This window comes from Somniosus microcephalus, chromosome 11 (assembly GCF_052327205.1).
Source record: "Somniosus microcephalus isolate GS21.2 chromosome 11, FLI_Smic_1.0, whole genome shotgun sequence".
Lineage (NCBI taxonomy): Eukaryota > Metazoa > Chordata > Chondrichthyes > Squaliformes > Somniosidae > Somniosus > Somniosus microcephalus.
Window position 1 is genome coordinate 92,113,754 of NC_140997.1, and position 22,195 is coordinate 92,135,948.

At 44.5% G+C, this 22,195-nt stretch overlaps 1 protein-coding gene across 8 annotated transcripts in view; it reads right to left on the reverse strand.

Annotated features, from left to right (window-relative positions):
- crebbpb (CREB binding lysine acetyltransferase b) overlaps positions 1-22,195 on the reverse strand; it is a 155,948-nt gene that overhangs the window by 56,180 nt on the left and 77,573 nt on the right. For 7 of the 8 annotated variants that reach the window (XM_086001006.1, XM_086001001.1, XM_086001003.1 and 4 more), the window contains exons 11-17: positions 14,102-14,164; positions 10,447-10,571; positions 8,721-8,906; positions 7,507-7,938; positions 5,698-5,877; positions 4,630-4,816; positions 3,970-4,088 (exon numbers count right to left, since the gene is read on the reverse strand). In XM_086001006.1, coding sequence (XP_085857132.1) covers positions 3,970-4,088; positions 4,630-4,816; positions 5,698-5,877; positions 7,507-7,938; positions 8,721-8,906; positions 10,447-10,571; positions 14,102-14,164 — 1,292 coding nt within the window. The remainder of the gene's footprint in view (positions 1-3,969; positions 4,089-4,629; positions 4,817-5,697; positions 5,878-7,506; positions 7,939-8,720; positions 8,907-10,446; positions 10,572-14,101; positions 14,165-22,195) is intronic. The other variant, XM_086001002.1, reaches the window with a different exon arrangement.

Sequence of the window (22,195 nt, forward strand, 5' to 3'; positions counted from 1 at the left end):
TCAGCATTGGACAAAATGTTCATCAGAATCTGTAGAATGAGGAATGGCTATCAGATCCCAAATGACATGTATGCCAGTTGCCTCCATCTTGGTAACCTCAGGGTGCTCTAATCACCATCCTGCCTTTCACTTAATTTTATACACCCTGAAGCAAAATTGGTAAAGCTCCCAGTTATGTTTTTGGGTTTCTTTATTCTTTTTTACTCTAAACATTTTGGCTTCTCAGATTACTCCCCCAGGTGGGCCCTACCTCCTTTTCTCCCAGAGATCGTTTTCATTTTCCTTCGTATCTACATAAATTTATAGCCTGCCCAGGGATTATTTCAGTTACTGATTTAATTGCAAGGCGGCAGAACACTAGATTCTGACTAGATTTGTGCTTTAATTGTCAAACAAGTTTATTAAACAGTAAACGAACAAGCAAATAGCAGTAACGCACAGATTTTTGTTTTACATTCGTCTTTAAGTTTAGCTACCTGAACTAGTAGAAAATAAAGAGTTTGTGACAGCTGTGATATGACATGAACAATATTCTTACGTAATGGTTCCTTTATTTTTCTCACCATCTATGGAAACTATCTGATCTATTGCTCTTCGAAAGCTTCAAACAGTTTCTCCGATTTTAAGTCAGATTGATAAATACCTTAAAAAAAAGTGTGACTGGACCAAGCAGAATTAAATAATTTTCTGTTAAACTATTTAAAAAGCTGCCAATCAAACATTTTCGAACAACTCCCACAAGATGTTTATATTTGAATTGGATGGCTTGGTTCTCTACCTTAGAAACCAGGCATTGTCAAACTGACTAAAATCTGAGATAGCTTTATCAAATTAAGCTGGGACATGATTTCTATGAGTGAAGCTGGTTTTTATTCCCTTATGTACTGTGACAGAATTAAAGAAGCTACATCATGCTAAATCTTAAATATTTCATTTTTGTCACATTTTCTTCCTTTTGAAAGAACCTATGCAAGTTATTCATGTTCACTGAGCTAGGTCTCAGCATATTCCACCATCTTAAACATGAAGTCATTATTGCAAGCATATTATTGGAAACTGCTGGTTTTGGTTGTCTTGATACATAGTTGAGTTCCACTTACAAACACGTTCAGCAACACTGTACCCCTTTGATCCAAAGACCTTATTGCCACTTGGTGTGAAGGCAAGCGGAACTAATTGCTGTTTAATAGCTCACAACTGCACTACAAAACCCGAGAATGTTTCAATAGCATTTGTTTTTAAAGTGCTACATATTTAAGCCTAGAGCTATTGCAGTAGGGCCACTTCCCAATAAAGTTTCCGCCTATGTTTTAAAGTGCGCTTTACTGTGTCATACAAATAATTATGTAAAAGAAAATACTTAAAAGCAATTTAGCAATACACCCCATAAGAGCATACTCTGGCAGTGGAGAGCAGGCCTTTCTGGTTTAAGATATCAAGCACTGAGTTTTTAGTTTGGGTTCTCTGACTGGAACATCAAATTTCCACCCACCTGTTAAACATGTGTGTGTATACAATATACTGTGCTAAGCTATGGATCAGCGCAATAAAGAAACAGAAAATGGAAGAAATACAACAGATCTGTTAGCATCTGAAAAGAGAAAAGACAGATTAACAAGTCTCCCACCTAAAACGATAATCCTTTTCTTCTTCAGTGGTTGACAGACCTGTTGTGTATTTCCAGTTTTTAGTGCAGATTTCCATCAGGCCCAGTTTTATTTTTTATCGCCACACGTGATCAGAATTACTGGTTGCTAGAATAATATTGAACTGAAATGTGTGCGTGGGGTTAAGGGGGAGCTAACTAATGATAATTAATGAGGCAATTGTTTTTTAAAGTTGCAGTAGTACAGTAATGGAGTCACGTGTTTGAAGTACTAAAAAGGTTATCAGGAGAGGTTTATTGTTTTATTCAATTTGGAACCAAGACATCTCAGGATGAGGTACAAGCAATTTTGTGCACCATTGTTGGTTTGTTACCAATACTCTGTAAAATAGGAAAAGTTGCAATTATCTCCTTCTTAAAGGGGTTTCACCAGGCACCAATGCACTGCAATTAGATAAATATCACCAGTCGTGGCCGACTGTAAGCCACTGATCCGGTCAGCCTCATGAGTGGAAATATCTTAACACATCGCTACTGTGCAGTATCTCTACTGATGTATCACACACAAAACAGGATCTTCAATGAGACATTTTTATAAGGTTTTCTTTAATGTGCTATTTGTAATTTGGATTCAGAGGGATATAATCTTCCAAACATCAGCGATATAGCCATAACAGTCTATTTGATTGTTATTCAAACAAGGTTATCTTACTAGCTACACAGGAGAAAAGATGCTGAAGATACATGAATTCTGAATCACAGCCTCACTTGCACCAAACGTACTGCCATTTGCAAGCCATACACGGAGCAGCAGGTGTGCGGTTAACAAACTTGCAACGTACTGATATCAAACTCATCTGTGGCTATAAAGAAAAAGCGGAGGATTCTACATTTTCTCAGACAAACCACTAAACCACTAGCTTCCTCTAGAACAAAGAGGACGAGCATTAAACCGACACACTTTGATTTAGTAGTATTTTGCCAAACCCAGACAGCCTCAATTATTAAGACTCAGGGACAGTGAAATATAAACCTCTGCATTTTGTTGGACAAACTAGTCGCAAACATTCATCAGGAAAGACCCATGGACCACTTCCAACTATACAGTGCCACCAATTTATCTTCCAGAGAACAGCTCAGGTTAGATGACAGTATGTGTACAATGCAAAGGAAACATCACATTTATAGAGTGCCTTTGGGGAAAAAAAAAAACAGCATTTTTTTCCCCATCTTCATATATTTAGTTAGCATATGCAAGTCCATTGGATTGGCAAACAAAACTATGTACAGAAGTAGTTACCTGTAATGAATTGCCATGTTACACATTTGTACGATAAAAAAATTGCACAATCTGCACTGCATATAACAGAAATGGCTTTCCAAAATAAGTGAGATTCTGTGCACAATTTGCTATTTTTTGCAATCTGTGCTGCAATGTGGAGTATTGAAATTTTACATCTCAGTCAGGGTCATCTTTGAATAGCTGCGTATTTATCTGGACTTGGGAGTGCAGAACAACTCAGTATTTTTGGCTTACTCAACACATCAAACTTCTGAACTGGATCCAGTGTCGTAAAGACATTCAGTGAATGTTTTCAGCCACTGGGGAGCAGCGCAGAAATCAGCAGAGAATGGGATCAAGCATCCTACCAATTTCTTTCGTCTGAACCCACTAGGAATGAAGGGGTAAAGTTTGGTTGCCACCAAAGATGAAGCGTGACTATAAGCAGTCACTTCTGTTTTGTGGGATGTTGTTACATCTCTGGACCAATAGAGTTTCACTTTCATTAAAAGAAAAAAAATGAACCTGCATTTAAGTAGCACCTTATCATGTCTTCAGAATGCCCCAAAGCTCTTTAAAACCAGTAGATCACTTCTGAATTGCAGTCACCGTTGTGTGGGCAAACGTAGCAGCCAATTTGTACAAAGCGAGGCCCACAAACAGCAAATGAATTAAGGACCAGATAATCTACTTGTGTGGTGTTGGTGGAGGGAGGAATGCTGGCCAGGACACCGGATAACTTCCTGTTCTCATTAGATTAGTGCCACGGGATCTTTCCTGTCCACCTGAGCTGGCAAACGTGGCTTCAGTTTATCGCCTCATCTGAAAGATAGCACCTCTGACAGTGCAGCACTGGAGTGTCAGCCTAGATTATGGGCTTGAAGGTGAGAATGTGACCAACTGAGCCAGGCTAACACATTAGGTTTACTTATTTTAACACTTTAATAAAGTTCAGCTACAGGAAACAAATTACTGTTACAAAAAGCATTTAATGATTCAAAACATGGTTTAAATTCCCTCCAATGAAAACTATCCCGTGTTACTTTGCCAGAGTGACATGATCAATAGTACCAGTACTTACTGGAATTCCTAAAAGTGAGGGATCCACAGGTTGCCTGAATGGCAATGATTCGGGGTCCTGACGGTACAATGCTTCAAGTGTTGGCATAAGAGCTTGCCGTAGTTCTTCTGGTTTGAAAACTATCAGGAAACAATAGACAGTGACATCAGCTTACCGTAGAACTGTACCCTGTTCCAGAGAAAGTCATTCGGCTGAACCAATAAAACTATGGCACATTGCCACTCTAATATAGTCAACTATGCTTTAATCTTTAACATTATGGATCACATCAAGAGTGACAGTCATCTAGGTAATATCAACTGCATAAACACTTGGCTCAGGCTGTAACAGCCGTTTATAATAGGAATTCCTATACAGCTCAGATATTCTAAAACAATGTACAGCTTCACAATGCCACTACTAAATGCACAAATTCATTGCGAGAGGTAGTTTGCTCACATTTCCGCGCAGTGACAATCCGAATGTAAAACTTCCAATCTATGCCATGATAATGTGCAGCAGCCATTGAGCTGCAATTTTACCTGTAGCGGACTGTACTGAATTTCTTTATATTGTATTTTGTGAATACCCCATCTCACCCACAGACCAAATAACATCCTTAAGCCCCTATCTGCAGCAGGTATTTGAAAAAGTTGTTTTTGTTGACCCACAAACACCTACACTTCCTACGTGATTGAGGTGGCGATGCCGATGACTGAGAAGACGCATTGGTGCCGGCCTCCTCTTCCTCCTTGGGCTCGGTTTTGATCTCTGGTTTCTCTTCCTCCTCCTCCATGGCTTCTTGCTTAGTCTCAACACTCTCATTACTCTCTTCCTTCAACTGTGGACATGAAGACACCGCATCACTCTGCAGATAGAAGAACACATGCCATACTTATGTAAGCAGTCTCATGTCGATCTGGCACCTTTTAACCCATTACACTTACATTCATAAATTGCATTATATTTTTCTTTTAAGAGCCAGTAACATGGATCGCCTTTAATGTATGAAAATTAGCTAAAGATTTTAGTTGGGCTGATTAAGTGCTTCAGCCTCTAGTAAATATAATTTGGAGGTCTGTAGCTTTGGCATTCTGATGATTAGCATTCATTGTAAACAGGTTAATCCGTTCACCAGTTGACACCAACGTCCAAACCAATTGAGGATCAATTTCTTAAATGCTTTTCTCAACAAACTCTCCGCCTTCAACTCCCGCTAATCTATGGTCAGAGTTTTTTCCTAGTCATAACCCATCCTTACCAAACTCTACTGTGTCCCAGTGAAACAAGTTAAACATTATAGTCTCAAACCCCTCCACTACCTTGCTGCAGCCTACCTCTGGCTCCAAACTACTTTGCTCCCTCAGACAGGCCTGGGGCCAATTCAGAGCTACTCAAGTCAGAGGAAATAAACCCACTTGTGGCAGGATACTGCTGTGTACACAAGAGGCAAGTGGAGCCTGTTGGAGGCCAAATATCAGTACTCTTCATTGGTATCCCACGTTGCAGGTACTGAACCCAATTTATTGCCTGTGAGCTTCCTTGATATGGTAGTAAGGACTCTTCAGGTGAACTGCAACTAGTCCCCAGATTGCACTGCCTGTCTGAACCAGAGTTAAACACAACAAAAAAATATGAAGCTGACTTGGGAAAATGTCTAACTAGTTCTGGACTACCGTATTTCATCAACTAACTCAGGGATACTGCAATACTTGAAACGGTTAAGATGACATTTGCTCATCTCCATACCTCAATTTTGACATCCGTCTGGGTTTCCGGTGCTTCTGATTCAATTTCTTCCACTTTGACTTCTGGTTTGGTTTCAGACAGTGGTGCTTCAGTCATAAGCTGCTGAGAGTTTGGGTCTGTACTAGCCACTGAGGCTGGGGTAGCTACTCTACCATCTGTGCTTGCTGCAGATTGTGACAGCTTTAAAATTTGGGAGAGAAATAAAAATATTTCAGTTGTAAAAATAAAAGCTACATAGCACGATGAGCAGATGTGAAAAAATAACCTGCAACTCACACAGCTTTGTTACGCATGAGTTAATGAGTGGGACGTAGATCATAGCTAATACCTGCTCAAAGTTGACCAATTACAGCACACATTATGTACATAAAATGAGATCAAATTTAATTTAAAAAATGTAAACTATATCGATGTGCGGATTGAGGGATGGTTCTAGAAATTTCACCATTAGCTTGACAAATGATTGCACTGCAAAGAATATAGATATGCCCATGATACAAAATGTATTTAACATCTTAGCATAATTAACACTGCAGAGAGAATTGTTTTAAATAACTAATCCATTTCAGATAAGGATACACCCTTTAGAATATCAATTGAAGCGACAGCAAGAGAATTATTTGTTTTTGATAGCTCAAGCATGTGTCTTTCATACACTACTTTGATTAGACATGGGAAAAGTAGGACCATTACCAACTAAGTCAAAAATAATGACTTAAAAAGTAAGGTTTGTACCAGTAAAGGACATTGAAAACTTCAGGGGTTCAATGTGCAGGTTCAGTGAGTGGGCGAGAACATGACAGATGGAATATAATGTGGATAAATGTGAAGTTATCCACTTTGGTAGAAAAAACAGAAAGGCAGACTATTTCCTAAATGGTGAAAGATTGGGGAATGCAGATGCCCAAAGGGACCTGGGTGTCCTTGTACATGAGTCACTGAAAGTGAATGTGTAGGTGCAGCAAGCCATTAGGAAGGTAAATGGTATGCTGGCCTTCATTACTCCTGTACTCAAATCCTCTTGTAAAGAAGTCTTACTCCAATTATATAGGGCCTTGGTGAGACCACACCTGGAGTACTGTGTACAATTTTGGTCTCCTTACCTAAGGAAAGATATACTTGCCATAGAGGGAGTGCAACGAAAGTTCACGAGATTGATTTCTGGGATGGCAGGACTGTCGTATGAGAAGAGATTAAGTAAACTAGGCCTGTATTCGCTTGAATTCAGAAGAATGAGAGGGGATCTCATTGAAGCATACAAAATTATTATAGGGCTTGATAGGGTGGATGCTGGGAGAATGTTTCCCTTGGCTGGGGAGTCTAGAACCAGGGGCCACAGCCTCAGGATAAAGGGTGGGCCATTCAGGACTGAGATGAGAAGAAATTTCTTCACACAGAGGGTGGTGAATCTTTGGAATTCTCTACCCCAGAGGGCTGTGGAGGCTCAGTCATTGGGTATATTCAAAACAGAAGTCGATAGATTTCTGACTAGTAAAGGCATCAAGGGATATGGTGATAGGGCCGGTGAATGGAGTTGAGGCAGAACATCAGCCATGATCTTATTGAATGGCGGAGCAGGCTCGAAGGGCCAACTCCTGCTCCTATTTCTTATGTTCTTATGTAATTCAGAACTTCTCCATATTCCTGATACCATTTAAATTCCTGGGGAAAGTCACTAACTTTAAGAAAACAATGGTTAAATATTTGCTAGGTGAAAAAAAAAAACGATTCAACGATTATCAGAGGCTACGATTCTCATACTGCTGTCACTCAAACAAAACCATTTTTGTTTCAAACAAGACTACTTACAGGAGTGGCAGGCTGAGGCGGCCCAGTTGACTGCTGCATTGGTTGTGGTGTTGGTACCGACTGTTGTGATTGTACTGGAGTTGGAGGCTGTGTTGGAGTTTGGGTCCGAGGTGGAGTCTGATTTGGGGTCGTGCTCCGCGCTGGAGTCGGTGTTGGTGTTGGTGTCGAGGCCCGACCTGAAGTGGAAGCTGGAGTAGAGGCCTGAGACTGGGAAGTTGCTGATTGAGGAGAAGTCATGCCGGATGGGGCTGGATGCTGGATAGACGGTATACTTCCAGCAGCAGTAGTGACGACAGGGGCAGAGACGGAGGCAGGTGAAGGGGTTTGCCGGAGAGTTGGCTGAGAGACCGGTGGACAATGCATCTGAGCGCTGGGTAGTCCAATCATGTTTACAGAGTTGTTCAAAGGAAGTGAAGTGCCAGGTGCCTGAGTCTGCTCCAAAAAAAAAGCACAAGACATCTCACTAACTACTTGGGTTTGCTGACAATGTAGACACTTACAGTAACAATTGACAGAAGTTTAATATAGTTCAATTAACTGTTTTAAATGGGGGAGGCTTTAAAAATATACGAGGCATGATACTGCAGTCAGAATGCTTTACAGTGGCATTGTTAAGTACCAGCGTGTTGACTAAAAAGTTTATTCCACACCATTTGTTAGGATTCAAGCCATTTTAGGTAGTTCACTCAACAATGAGAAAACAAAGCATAGAAAAAAAGTGTTCTGGATGGAACACTTAGCTGGAGACCAAAGTCATACAAGATACTGGCACACAGAGTTTAGATATATATTTCATGTTGTACTGAACAGGCAAATTACCAACTACATCATCATGTTCTGAAGCTTCAAATGAATTAACCCTTGGAAGACATCATTAATTTCTGGGCACTATTACCAATGTAATCCTGATCCTCTTTAGACTCTGCACATTTTCCAAACTCATCTTGAGCTTACAAACTAAAAGCAACTGCAAAAAAGCAAGGGTTTCATCTGAATAGGAGCACTTGTTGGAGTTGGAATACACTGTGAAGCACACCAAACAGCCTGCTCAACCCTATGCATCTTCTATTTTATCTACCCTCTGACGCTTCAGCTTGTACTATAGTGAATGAGTTGATGTTAGTCAAGGACGGGGGAAAGAACTGAGATTATTGGCTCTCAGCCAATAGCACCTGAATTAATTAGTGCGCTTGAAGTGATCGCGCCAAGAATACCTGATTCATTCCAGGCTGGTTTGCAGGTTGAGATATGCCCACATTATTCACATTCATTCCACCAGAGGCTGCAGGAAACTGGTTCTGATTCAGAAACTGGTTCTGGGGAGAAGGCTGACCAATGTTGTTGGCATGCACTCCCAGCATGCTTTGGGGCTGTGGCAATCGGGAAGGTGATATTCCCATCTGGAAGAAATTAAACAAGTGTGTTACAATTTATACTAGATTAAAAGAAACAAACTGACACAACAACTTGCATTTATATAGCACCTTTAACATAGTAAAACGGGGTATTTCTCCCCCCCACGAAAAAGATCTAGGTTAGGTGAGGGAGATAGAGCTCCACAATGAACAATGCTAACTTATACCACAAAGTACCTTCTCCAAAATGTAGCATTTTTATTAGGCAAACAAAAATTGGACAAGACAGGTGTTTGGCTAATTATAATAAATTTAAAATTCTCATCCTAATAATAGAATTTGAGCCATTTGGGGAACAGGAGGCAATGTAAGTCAGTGAGGACAGGGGTGATGAGTGGGACAGTGTGGGGAGGATATCAGCAGCAAAGTTTTAGATGAGCTGAAGTTTATGAAGGGTGGATGACGAGAGGCCGGCCAGGAGAGCATTGGAGTAATCAGGCCTGGTGGTGATAAAGGCATGAAGGACGGTTTCAGTGGCAGGTTGGCTGAGGTAGGGAGGAAGAAACTAGGGGCTGAAGAATGGCTAAACGAGAACACCCTATCTTGGTATCAACTAATATCCCTCCCTCAATCAGTACCACCTAAAAAAAGACAGACTGATCACTCACCTCACGGCTATTTTTGGGACATTGTTGGTCCAGAATCGTTGTTACATCTGCCTACATATCAATACACATTGTGATGTTTCAACGTGAAATGTGCTATACAAGTACAAGCATGCTACCTTTTATTGGTTAATTTAACCGTGGAGATTGAACGTTAAGGACTGTGACTGGGCCAGACAGTAATGTTAGCACACATTTCAAGAGCAAGGACATCACCAATACCAAAAACATTGAAGGAACGGCGCTGCATGGATTGGTACGGCCCTGGAATGCCCCTACAGTGTGCGGAGGATACCAAGTAGGAAGACAACAACCTATTTCTTTCAGCAAAGCCAGGAATCTTAAATAGATATATTATGTGCCAGGCTTCTTTGATTACTATCATCCAGGAGCTGGAGCATTTTACAATTCCCAAAACTTTTAACCTTCACTTACACTGGTCAATGCTTCTTCTAGGACTGACACACATACTGGAAACTTTGTTATATCCGGCACCGATGGGACCGAGCTGTTGCCGATCTATCAAAACTGCCGGACATACCAGCGTTAATGTTGAAGCATACGGAGGTTTTCATCTCCGTATCTGACAACAAACACCGTTACTTAGCAACAGCTTCTAAACAGTCGGCCCGTACCTTGGAAGCGTCTCTGTAGCTTAGCAACAGCTTCAGAGACTTTCCAGAGCCTGACTGTTGAAAAAAAAGCCACGAGAAGAAAAAAAACCTAACAAAACGGCTCCTGATTTCTGCCGGTAGATCGCGGTTTCCGGACATACAACCTCCGGATAAACCAAAGTCTCCTGTATTGCAAATTTCAAAGTGATCTATAGATAGTCTTTTCCTCATTAGTAAATATGTTTGAGGTAACAGTGATTCTCTAGCCTCATTAGCAATGGAATAGCTGAACAGAAAAGTAATTACCGTTGGAATAGATCCCATGTTGCTCATCTGTACAGTATGGCTCATGGGAGGTGCTGCACGTGGTCCCATGGGTCCCGGTGACATTTGCACATTCCCCAATGACATGGGGCCAAACTGGTTCATACCTGAAAGAACAAACACATCCTTCTCATTAGCTGAAATGGGGATGTACTAAATTGATTTTTTATAGTTTTCCATCAATGGATTTTGGCATAAGCTGGGAGGCGGCAACACTAACACGACACTGCACCAGACTAATGCTTCCCAAGTCACACCAAGTTCAGAATTCCAGTTCAGTCCACTATGAACAAAGTCCCCCTTTCCCAATCGACTGTGGTATGTATCCATGGGTGGAGGGCACACTTTGGTACCTCAGTCAAGTGGTCGGTACTTGTGTGAGATCCTTGCCAATGACCAACAATAATCCACCCAATCATCGACCTTCATCTCTGCCTCAGCCCATCTGCCACTGAAATCATCCTTCATGCCTCTGTCACCTTCAGGCTTGATAACGCCAATGATCTCCTGCCCGGCCTCTCATCATTCACCCTTCATAAACTTCAGTTCATCCAAAACTCTGCTGCTGATATCCACCCCACACTGTCCTGCTTACTCATCACCCCTGTCCTCACTCACCTACATTGCCTCCTGCTCCCCAAATGCCTCATATTTAAAATTCTCAACCTTGTGTTCAGATCTTTCCATGGCTCTCTCTAACCTCTTGTAGCTGCAGAGCCCCCCACCACAAACTCTCCATTCCTCTTACTCCAGCCTCTTGTGCATCTCCCTTCCTTTCATCTCACCTTTGGCAGCCATGCCTTCACCTGCCTCAGCCCCATGCTCTGGAAGTCACTCCCTAAATCCCTCTGCTTCTCCACTTCCCTCCCCTCTGCCTCTCCATTTCCCTCTCCTCCTTTAAGACCATCCTTAACCAAGCTTTTGGATATGCCTCCTAATCTCTTCTCTTTTGGCTCATGGCTACTTTCCCTACACTTTTATGAAATGCTTTGGGAAGTTTTTCTACGTTAAAGGCACTCTATAAGTGCAAGCTGTTATTGTTGAGAAGGTGGAAAAGGAGGAGAGGAGGAAGACATTTAAGACATTCCCAACAGAGGGTCACTGGCTGGTGGTCAGCAGCAGGAATTTTCCCCTCACTAACTCCAGGGCACCGAGGTCAATCGTAGCACCCCTACCACCGCTGTGGCTGAGAAAGGTTAACCCAGCACAGAGCAGGAATCAATCTTAAAACCTTACCAGCCTGTATGAAACAGTTATTCACTGGATAAACTCAGTGAGCTATTGGGGCAACTCCAATCATTTAAAAAAAAAATAAAAGCCAGTTTGTTTCATGTCAGCACTCTTTAAAAATAAGTTTCTTGGCAACATCAACTGGTAGGGGAACTGAATGTGGATTCTAGCTTCCCACAGTTAATATGAAATAAACAAATAAGTCTGTGCTGTGGTTGCATAGCTCACTGGAATACCAACAGAATGCACCATGCAGTGTTAGGAGACATCACTTTGTACCCATAATGCCCTACACAGAGGCCACTTTATCATGGGGAAAGGAGAGCATACTGATCAGAGGGACATTGATCTTAAGCTCATACATCTTTTAAAAAAAGGGAAGGTGTCGTCGACAGCACTATCAAGCAGCACTTACTCACCAATAACCTGCTCACTGATGCCCAATTTGGGTTCCGCCAGGACCACTCGGCTCCAGACCTCATTACAGCCTTGGTCCAAACATGGACAAAAGAGCTGAATTCCAGAGGTGAGGTGAGAGTGAATGCCCTTGACATCAAGGCAGCATTTGACCGAGTGTGGCATCAAGGAGCCCAAGTAAAACTGAAGTCAATGGGAATCGGGAGGAAAACCTCTCCACTGGCTGGAGTCATACCTAACACAAAGGAAGATGGCTGTGGTGGTTGGAGGTCAATCATCACAGCCCCAGGATGTCGCTGCAGGAGTTCCTCAGGGCAGTGTCCTCGGCCCAACCATCTTCAGCTGCTTCATCAATGACTGACCTTCCTTCCATCATAAAGGTCAGAAGTGGGGATGTTCGCTGATTACTGCAGTGTTCAGTGCCATTCACAACTCCTCAGATAATGAAGCAGTCCATGCCCGCATGCAGCAAGACCTGGACGACATTCAGGCTTGGGCTGATAAGTGGCAGGTAACATTTGCGGCACACACGTGCCAGGCAATGACTATCTCCAACAAGAGAGAGTCTAACCACTGCCCATTGACATTCAACGGCATTACCATCGCCAAATCCCCCACCATCAATATCCTGGGAGTCACCACTGACCAGAAACTTAACTGGACCAACCAAATAAATACCGTGGCAACAAGAGCAGGTTAGAGGCTGGGTATTCTGCGGCGAGTGTCTCACCTCCCGATTCCCCAAAGCATTTCCACCATCTACAAGGCACAAATCAGGAGTGTGATGGAATACTCTCCACTTGCCTGGATGAGTGCAGCTCCAACAACACTCAAGAAGCTCGACACCATCCAGGACAAAGCAGCCCGCTTGCTTGGCGCACCATTCACCACCTTAAACATTCACTCCCTCCATCACCAGCGTACCATGGCTGCAGTATGTACCATCTACAAGATGCATTGGAGCAACTTGCCAAGGCTTCTTCGGCAGCACCTCCCAAACCCACGACCTCTCCCACCTAAAAGGACAAGGGCAGCAGGTGCATGGGAACACCACCACCTCTAAGTTCCCCTCCAAGTCACACACCATCCTGACTTGGAAATATATCGCCGTTCCTTCCTCGTCGCTGGGTCAAAATCCTGGAACTCCCTCCCTAACAGCACTGTGGGAGTACCTTCACCACACGGACTGCAGTGGTTCAAGAAGGTGGCTCACCACCACCTTCTCAAGGGCAACTAGGGATGGGCAATAAATGCTGGCCTTGCCAGCGATGCCCACATCCCATGAACGAATAAAAAAGGGAGAATGGATGGGAGGGGAAAAGGATTAACCCTTTCCAGGTGGTTAGTGCTCAGTATTTTAGAGAATTACAGTCAGTAAATACTAACCAAATACCACCTTTAGCTTCACAAGGTGCATGAAATCTTAAACTGTAATGTACAAAAATTACATTTAAAAGTTCCCAATGTTCCAATAATTGGTAGCATCTAATGATTTATTTTTTTGTTAGTCACATAACATTTTGTTTCAATTGGAAGTTCAGCAGGCAGGCATTTCAACCCAGAATATCAAACATTAGATTCCCTTCCAACCTTCTCTGCCCTCCTCTCACAAAGGTAATTAACTAAGTTTTGAGCCGAGACAGTGAGTGTCTCCACCATAGAGGCTCCACAGCCAGATAAATCTTTTCCAAGAAGTGCGTATTCCAGCGTGGGTCACTGGAAGCCAATCACGGGCAAAACTAAAGTTTTTTTGGGAACTATATGTGACAGGTCTTTTAATGTTGTGAAGGCCTATCATGGTGCCACCTACAGGCACAACTGGTACTGCAGGCAGATGCTGACACTTAAAATGTATTTTCCGAGAGAGAGAGCCTGACTTAGGAGTTTTCCAAGCATTCTGAAATGGAATGTTGTGACCCAGTCATCGATTTTAATATAAAATAGATTTTGCTATTTATTACACAGGAAAAACTATTAAAAATGTACTTGCCTTGAGACCCTGGCATGCGACTTATGATCTGATTTGGCACATTCGGCATAGACAAGGGTCCATCTGAAACAAAATAAACTGTTGTTAGAAGTACACTGATCCAAAGCCACATCTCCTAAAAGCATTCCTTTGTTCTTACATAAAACATTCACCAGGAGCACGCCAAAAATCAATAACGGGCATCTAAATGTAGACAGATCTTGTGGGATCTTGCTGAATTACCTTAAAGAGGGAGAAATTCTGCAGAACAGTCCCATGGGTCATCTTCTTATCGTGTCCACGGACAGTCTATACATAGCCCAGCCAGAACTGGACACATTTTTGCGCCTTGTTGTTGGATTCGGCAAGATCTGCAACAGTGCAGGGTTCCTCTAACGATGGGCATTGCAGGAGATGTTGCATAGTCTGTGTCTCAGTTCCACATTCACAAGTTGTCAGGCTGGTTGAATATCCCCATTTGCTTAGTGACACCTCTGAGCAACCTACACCAGTCCTAAGTCTGTTAAGGCACTTCCAGATTGCCCAGTTGCAATTAGCTCCTGGGGGAAGGCTTTCATCAGGTAAAATTTCCATCGCTGGGGGTTGTTCAAGACTGGTGAGCCGGTCTTTCCACAAGGCGATGCGGGCTTCAGATGAGGTTGATTATAATGGAACAACACTGTGATTCATCAGATATAGTTAAGTTCACAGGAGGGCAGCTTGTACATATGTGAAAGCCAAATAAAGCCATCCATATTGCAGGGTCTTCACCTTCCACACAGGGAGGTTGTGCAGCGGAGGCAGGCGGGCGGACCTGCGAGAGAACGAGGCTGAGTGGCGGCAACTTTAAAAACAGCTCCGAGACCAGGTAAGGCCTCAGAGCAGCGGAGGCAGGCGGGCGGACCTGCGAGAGAACGAGGCTGAGCGGCGGCAACTTTAAAAACAGCTCCGAGACCAGGTAAGGCGTACCAATCTCCAATGTCCGAGGGAAGGAGAGAGGTAAAAAGTAATCCAAGTGTGACGTCACCAGAAAGCGGGTAAGTGATTGGTTGGTAAGTATTTACTCTTTCTCCTTCTTTACAACACTTAAATACTGTGGTTTATAGTTTCTAGGGTCTCTGTGGTGTAGCGGGGACTGCTGGCAGGCAAGCACCCTTGAGTATATCATTAAATTGGTGGTATTGATTTAATTTAAATGAATTAAAGGGTAAGTCATGTCAGGACAGTCCAGCCCCGTGTTATGCTCCTCTTGCTCTATGTGGGAATTCAGGGACACTGCCGGTGTCCCTGACGACCATGTGTGCCAGAAATGCATCCAGCTGCAGCTACTAGCAGACCGCATTGCGGCGCTGGAGCTGCGGATGGATGGGCTTTGGAGCATTCACGATGCTGAGAGGGTCGTGGATAACACGTTTAGTGAGTTGGTTACACCGCAGGTAAAGGCTGCACAGGCAGAAGGGAAATGGGTGACCATCAGGCAGAGCAGTAGAGGCAGGCAGGTAGTGCAGGGGACCCCTGTGGCCATCCCCCTCTCAAACAGGTATACCGATTTGGATACTGTTGAGGGAGATGACTTACCAGAGGAAGGCAGCAGCAGCCAACTTCCTGGCACCAGGGGTGCTTCTGCTGCTCAGGAAGGGAGGAAAAAGAGTGGGAGAGCAATAGTGGTAGGGGATTCCATCGTAAGGGGAACAGATAGGCGTTTCTGTGGCCGTAGACGTGACTCCAGGATGGTTTGTTGCCTCCCTGGTGCCAGGGTCAAGGATGTCACTGAACGGCTGCAGGGCATTCTGAAGGGGGAGGGTGAACAGTCAGAGGTCGTGGTTCACATTAGGACCAATGACATGGGTAGGAAGAGGGATGAGGTCCTGCAGCAAGAATTTAGGGAGCTAGGTATCAGATTAAAGAGCAGGACCTCAAAGGTTGTAATCTCTGGATTACTCCCGGTGCCACGTGCTAGTGAGTATAGGAATAGGAGGATAGAGCAGATGAATGCGTGGCTAAAGAGTTGGTGCAGGAGGGAGGGCTTTAGTTTCCTGGATCACTGGGCCTGCTTCTGGGGAAGGTGGGACTTGTACAAGTCGGACGGGTTGCACCTGAACCAAAACGGGACAAATATCCTTGCGGGGCGGTTTGCTAGCACTGTTCGGGGGGGGTTAAACTAAAATGGCAGGGGGTTGGGAACCTGAGCAGGGAGACAGAGGAAAGGGAAACAGGGATAAAAGCAAAAGATAGGAAGGAGAAAAACAAAAGTGGCAGTCAGAGAAATCAACGGTTTAAATCAAACGCGGCCACAGTAAATAATAATTCTAATAGGTCTAAGAGCGTTAAAAAAACAAGCCTGAAGGCTTTGTGTCTTAATGCGAGGAGCATTTGTAATAAGGTGGACGAATTGGCTGCGCAAATAGAGGTAAACGAATATGATTTGGTTGGGATTACGGAAACGTGGCTCAAGGATGGCCAAGACTGGGAACTCAACATCCAGGGGTATTCGATATTCAGGAAAGATAGGCAAAAAGGGAGGTGGGGTAGCATTACTGGTTAAAAAAAAGGATTAATACAATTGTAATGAAGGATATTAGCTCTGATGATGTGGAATCTGTATGGGTAGAATTGAGAAATACTAAGGGGAAAAAAACATTAGTGGGAGTGGTATATAGGCCTCCCAACAGTAAGGCGGAGGTTGGGGATGGCATTAAAAGGGAAATTAAAGTGTGCAATAAGGGCACAGCAGTCATCATGGGTGACTTTAATCTACATATAGATTGGGCCAACCAAATTAGTAATAATACTGTGGAGGAGGATTTCCTGGAGTGTTTACGGGATGGTTTCCTGGACCAATATGTCGAGGAACCAACCAGAGGTCAGGCCATCTTAGACTGGATATTATGTAACGAGAAAGGATTAATTAGCAATCTTGCTGTACGAGGCCCCTTGGGTCGGAGCGATCAGAATATGATCGAATTCTTCATTAAGATGGAGAATGAAGTAGTTGACTCCGAGACTAGGGTCCTGAATTTAAATAAAGGAAACTACGATGGTCTGAGGAGCGAGTTGGGTAGGATTGATTGGGGAATGGCACTCAAAGGGTTGACGGTGGATAGGCAGTGGCAAACATTCAAAGACCGAATGGATGAACTACAGAATTTGTTCATCCCAGTTTGGCATAAAAATAAAACAAAAAAGGTGACTCAACCGTGGCTAACAAGGGAAATTAGGGATAGCATAAGATCCAAGGAGAGGACATATAAATTGGCCAGAAAAAGCAATAATCCTGAGGATTGGGAGCAGCTTAGGATTCAACAAAAGAGGACAAAGGGATTAAGAAAGGGAAAATAGAATATGAGAGTAAGCTAGCAGGAAACATAAAAACTGACGGTAAAAGCTTTTATAGATATGTGAAGTGAAAAAGATTGGTGAAGTCAAGCGTAGGTCCCTTGCAGTCAGAATCAGGGGAATTTATAATGGGAAACAAAGAAATGGCAGACCAACTAAATTCATACTTTGGTTCTGTCTTCACAAAGGAGGACACAAATAACCTCCCAGAGATGCCGGGGAACATAGGGTCTGATGAAAGGGTGGAACTGAAAGAAATCAGTATTTGTAGGGAAATGGTGTTAGGAAAATTGATGGGACTGAAGGCCGATAAATCCCCAGGGCCTGATAATCTACATCCCAGGGTACTTAAGGAAGAGGCCCTAGAAATAGTAGATGCATTGCTGGTCATCTTCCAGAACTCGATAAGACTCTGGAACAGTACCCATGGATTGGAGGGTAGCTAATGTTACCCCACTATTCAAAAAGGGTGGTAGAGAAAAAGCAGGGAATTATAGACCGGTAAGCCTGACATCGGTAGTGGGGAAAATGCTAGAGTCTATTATAAAAGATGTAATAGCAGAGCACTTGGAAAGCAGTGACAGGATCAGACAAAGTCAACATGGATTTACAAAAGGTAAATCATGCTTGACTAATCTACTGGAATTTTTTGAGGATGTAACTGGTAAAATAGATAAGGGAGAACCAGTGGATGTGGTGTATTTGGACTTTCAGAAGGCTTTCGATAAGGTCCCACATAAGAGATTAGCGTGCAAAATTAAGGCACATGGGATTGGGGGCAAGGTATTGACTTGGATAGAGAACTGGTTGGCGGACAGAAAGCAAAGAGTTGGAATAAACGGGTCGTTTTCCGAGTGGCAGGCAGTGACTAGTGGGGTACCGCAAGGATCGGTCCTAGGACCCCAGCTGTTCACAATATATATTAATGATCTGGACGAGGGAATTGGATGTAACATCTCCAAATTTGCAGACGACACAAAGCTGGGTGGGAGGGTAAGCGGTGAGGAGGATGTCGTGAAACTCCAGTACTATTTGGACAGGTTGGGTGATTGGGCAGAAAAATGGCAAATGCAGTATAATGTGGATAAATGTGAGATTATCCACTTTGGTGGCAAAAACAGGAAGGCAGATTATTTGAATGGCAATAGATTGGAGGAAGGGGAAGTGCAGAGACCTGGGTGTTCTTGTGCACCAGTCGCTGAAGGTAAGCGTGCAGGTGCAGCAGGCGGTTAAGAAGGCAAATGGTATGTTGGCCTTCGTAGCAAGAGGGTTCGAGTACAGGAACAAGGATGTCTTGCTGCAGTTGTACAGGGCCTTGGTGAGGCCACACCTTGAGTATTGTGTGCAGTCTTGGTCGCCTTACCCGAGGAAGGACGTTCTTGCCATGGAAGGAGTGCAGCGAAGATTCACCAGGCTGATACCTGGGATGGCAGGAATGACGTATGAGGAGAGATTGTGTCGATTGGGCTTATACTCACTGGAGTTTAGAAGATTGAGAGGGGATCTCATCGAAACCTATAAAATTCTGTCAGGCCTGGACAGACTAGATGCAGGAAGGATGTTTCTGATGGCCGGGGAGTCCAGAACCAGGGGTCATAGTCTAAGGATAAGGGGTAAGCCATTTAGGACTGAAATGAGGAGGAATTTCTTCACCCAGAGAGTGGTGAACCTGTGGAATTCTCTGCCACAGAGGGTGGTGGAGGCCAGTTCATTAAGTATATTCAAGAAAGAGTTGGATATATTTCTTAAGGCTAAAGGGATCAAGGGATATGGGGAGAAGGCAGGGACAGGGTACTGAATTTGGATGATCAGCCATGATCTCATTGAATGGCGGAGCAGGCTCGAAGGGCCGAATGGCCTACTCCTGCTCCTATCTTCTATGTTTCTATGCTCCCTTCTGTGGGTAAAATTCGACAGGAATATCCCCCAAGTCTTATCTTCACTGATGTTATTACAGTAGTATGTGACCCTCATTGTTTCTTTCCTGACTGCATTCTGACTTCAAGGTCCTCAGTTCCTTCTGATTCAATCAAAGGGACAACTTATGTCCTTTCTCTAAAAGGGAATGATAGGTTGGGAGGCCAGTGTGTGAAGGATGCCTCAATTCAAAGAGTGAAGATGATTATCTTTCATTCTTCACTTTTTTGGACAATAGTGGAAATAAATTAGTCAGAGGACATTCTTCAGAGGAGATGACACTGGGATGGAAGTATACACCATCCACACCTGTTAGAACGCACACTGATGCTCCATAACGATGAGCTCATTACACCGCACAGCAGTTCGGCAGACAGTCAATTGAAAGCTGCTTCAGATCTTCCCATAATTGGAATTTGACCTCGAGGAGTTTTGCTTTACTGACCCTGCAGATTTTCTACGTGCCAGATGATATTGGGATTGTATTTTCAGGCTGTTTTGTGTTGAGTTGTTAGTGCAGGAGAAGTAAACATCTTTAAGATTTAGTAACTTTTTTTATAGTTTGTAATTTACTGTGAATCTATTGTTCATATTTAATACTATTCCTTTATCTGTTTATAGTTCAATGCCTTGTAGTTTATAGCCTTAGCCACAGTCTAATGGTGTATTTATTCTTCTGCCATAGGAAGCTGAGGGAAATCATGTGATAGCACTCGATATCCAGCAAGCTAAAACACAGTTACAGGGTTCTCTACATTAACATAGATCTTGGGCAAGTAAAGGCACACTCTAGGTCATAGGGTTTGCTTATGCAGGTGTCTGCAATGCAAAACCCAAGAAGGATATTTGGTGCAAGCACCCAAAAATGCAGCACCCTGCCCTTAGAGCAGGGGAGAAGTCAGCCGCGGTTCCAACCCGATTGCTAGCAAATGACTTTGGTTGAGAAGTACATCAGTGGGAAATGAAGGGCAAGACTGAGGATGGCTGTGATGGTCCTCATGGTGGAGCAGCTTGACACAGTTGAGGCTGTTAAGTAAAAAAATGTCAGAGTTGCCAGTGAGTTGTTGGCACCCATGGAGCTGTACAGTTGGATGAGGCACTGCCTTTAGGAGGGGAAGGGAGAAAAAACTTGGGGAAGAAGGCAAGAGATTAAGTTGTGACGAGTTACTGTCTTCAGAGGCACCAGCAAGTGCTACAATACTCCTAGACTTACAGGTCAAAAAAACTGCATGAAAGGACAACTTATGTTCAAGATTTTACTGTTGTTGCTTTGCTCAATCTTAAAAGTACTCTTCTGCCAGCAATCATAGTGTTATCATCTTCCATTTGGTGTTGGGTTTGACTTTCCACAATTGACCAATGATCCAGCATAATGGCTATTGGAGGAAGTAAGAAACCTGCTGGTACCCTTACGAAAACCCTGCGTTTATAATTCCAAATCTGCATCTTAAAATGTTTTTAAAAATGTGTCAGCTGTGGCTCAGTTGGTAGCACACTTGCCTCTGTGTCAGAAGGTTGTGGGTTCAAGTCCCACTCCAGGAACTTTAGCACATAAAGCTAGGCTGACGTTCCAGTGCAGGGAGTGCTGCACTGTCAGAGCTGCCGTCTTTCGGATGAGACGTTAAACCAAGGCCCTGTCTGTTCTTTCAGGTGGACGTAAAAGATCCCATGGCTCTACTTTGAAGAAAAGCAGGGGAGTTCTCCCCGGTGTCCTGGCCAATATTTATTCCTCAATCAAGATACAAAAACAGATTACAGGAAACTCTTTGGTATCCGGCACCTATGGGACCGGGATGGTGCCGGTTGATTAAAAATTCCAGATAACGGAGAGGTATACCTACCAAGGTACGAGAGCCCCGGTTCCAGGGCCGCAGGCGCCGGAGCCCCGGTTCCAGGGCCGCAGGCGCCGGAGCCCCGGTTCCAGGGCCGCAGGCGCCGGAGCCCCGGTTCCAGGGCCGCAGGCGCCGGAGCCCCGGTTCCAGGGCCGCAGGCGCAGGAGCCCCGGTTCCAGGGCCGCAGGCGCAGGAGCCCCGGTTCCAGGGCCGCAGGCGCAGGAGCCCCCGGTTACACGGCCGCAGGCGCAGGAGCCCCCGGTTACACGGCCGCAGGCGCATGAGCCCCCGGTTACACGGCCGCAGGAGTCCCGGTTACACGGCCGCAAGCGCAGGAGTCCCGGTTACACGGCCACGGGTGCATGAACCCCGGTTACACGGCCACGGGTGCATGAACCCCGGTTACACGGCCACGGGTGCATGAACCCCGGTTACACGGCCACGGGTGCATGAACCCCGGTTACACGGCCACGGGTGCATGAACCCCGGTTACACGGCCACGGGTGCATGAACCCCGGTTACACGGCCACAAGTGCAGGAGTCCCGGTTACACGGCCACAAGTGCAGGAGTCCCGGTTACACGGCCACAAGTGCAGGAGTCCCGGTTACACGGCCACAAGTGCAGGAGTCCCGGTTACACGGCCACAAGTGCAGGAGTCCCGGTTACACGGCCACAAGTGCAGGAGTCCCGGTTACACGGCCACAAGAGCAGGAGTCCCGGTTACACGGCCACAAGCGCAGGAGTCCCGGTTACACGGCCACAAGCGCAGGAGTCCCGGTTACACGGCCACAAGCGCAGGAGTCCCGGTTACACGGCCACAAGCGCAGGAGTCCCGGTTACACGGCCACAAGCGCAGGAGTCCCGGTTACACGGCCACGGGTGCATGAACCCCGGTTACACGGCCACGGGTGCATGAACCCCGGTTACACGGCCACAGATCCAGTAGTCCCTGTTACATGGCCACAAGTGCTGGAGCCCCGGTTACACGGCCACAGGTATAGGGGACCCGGTTACACAACCAGAGGTGCA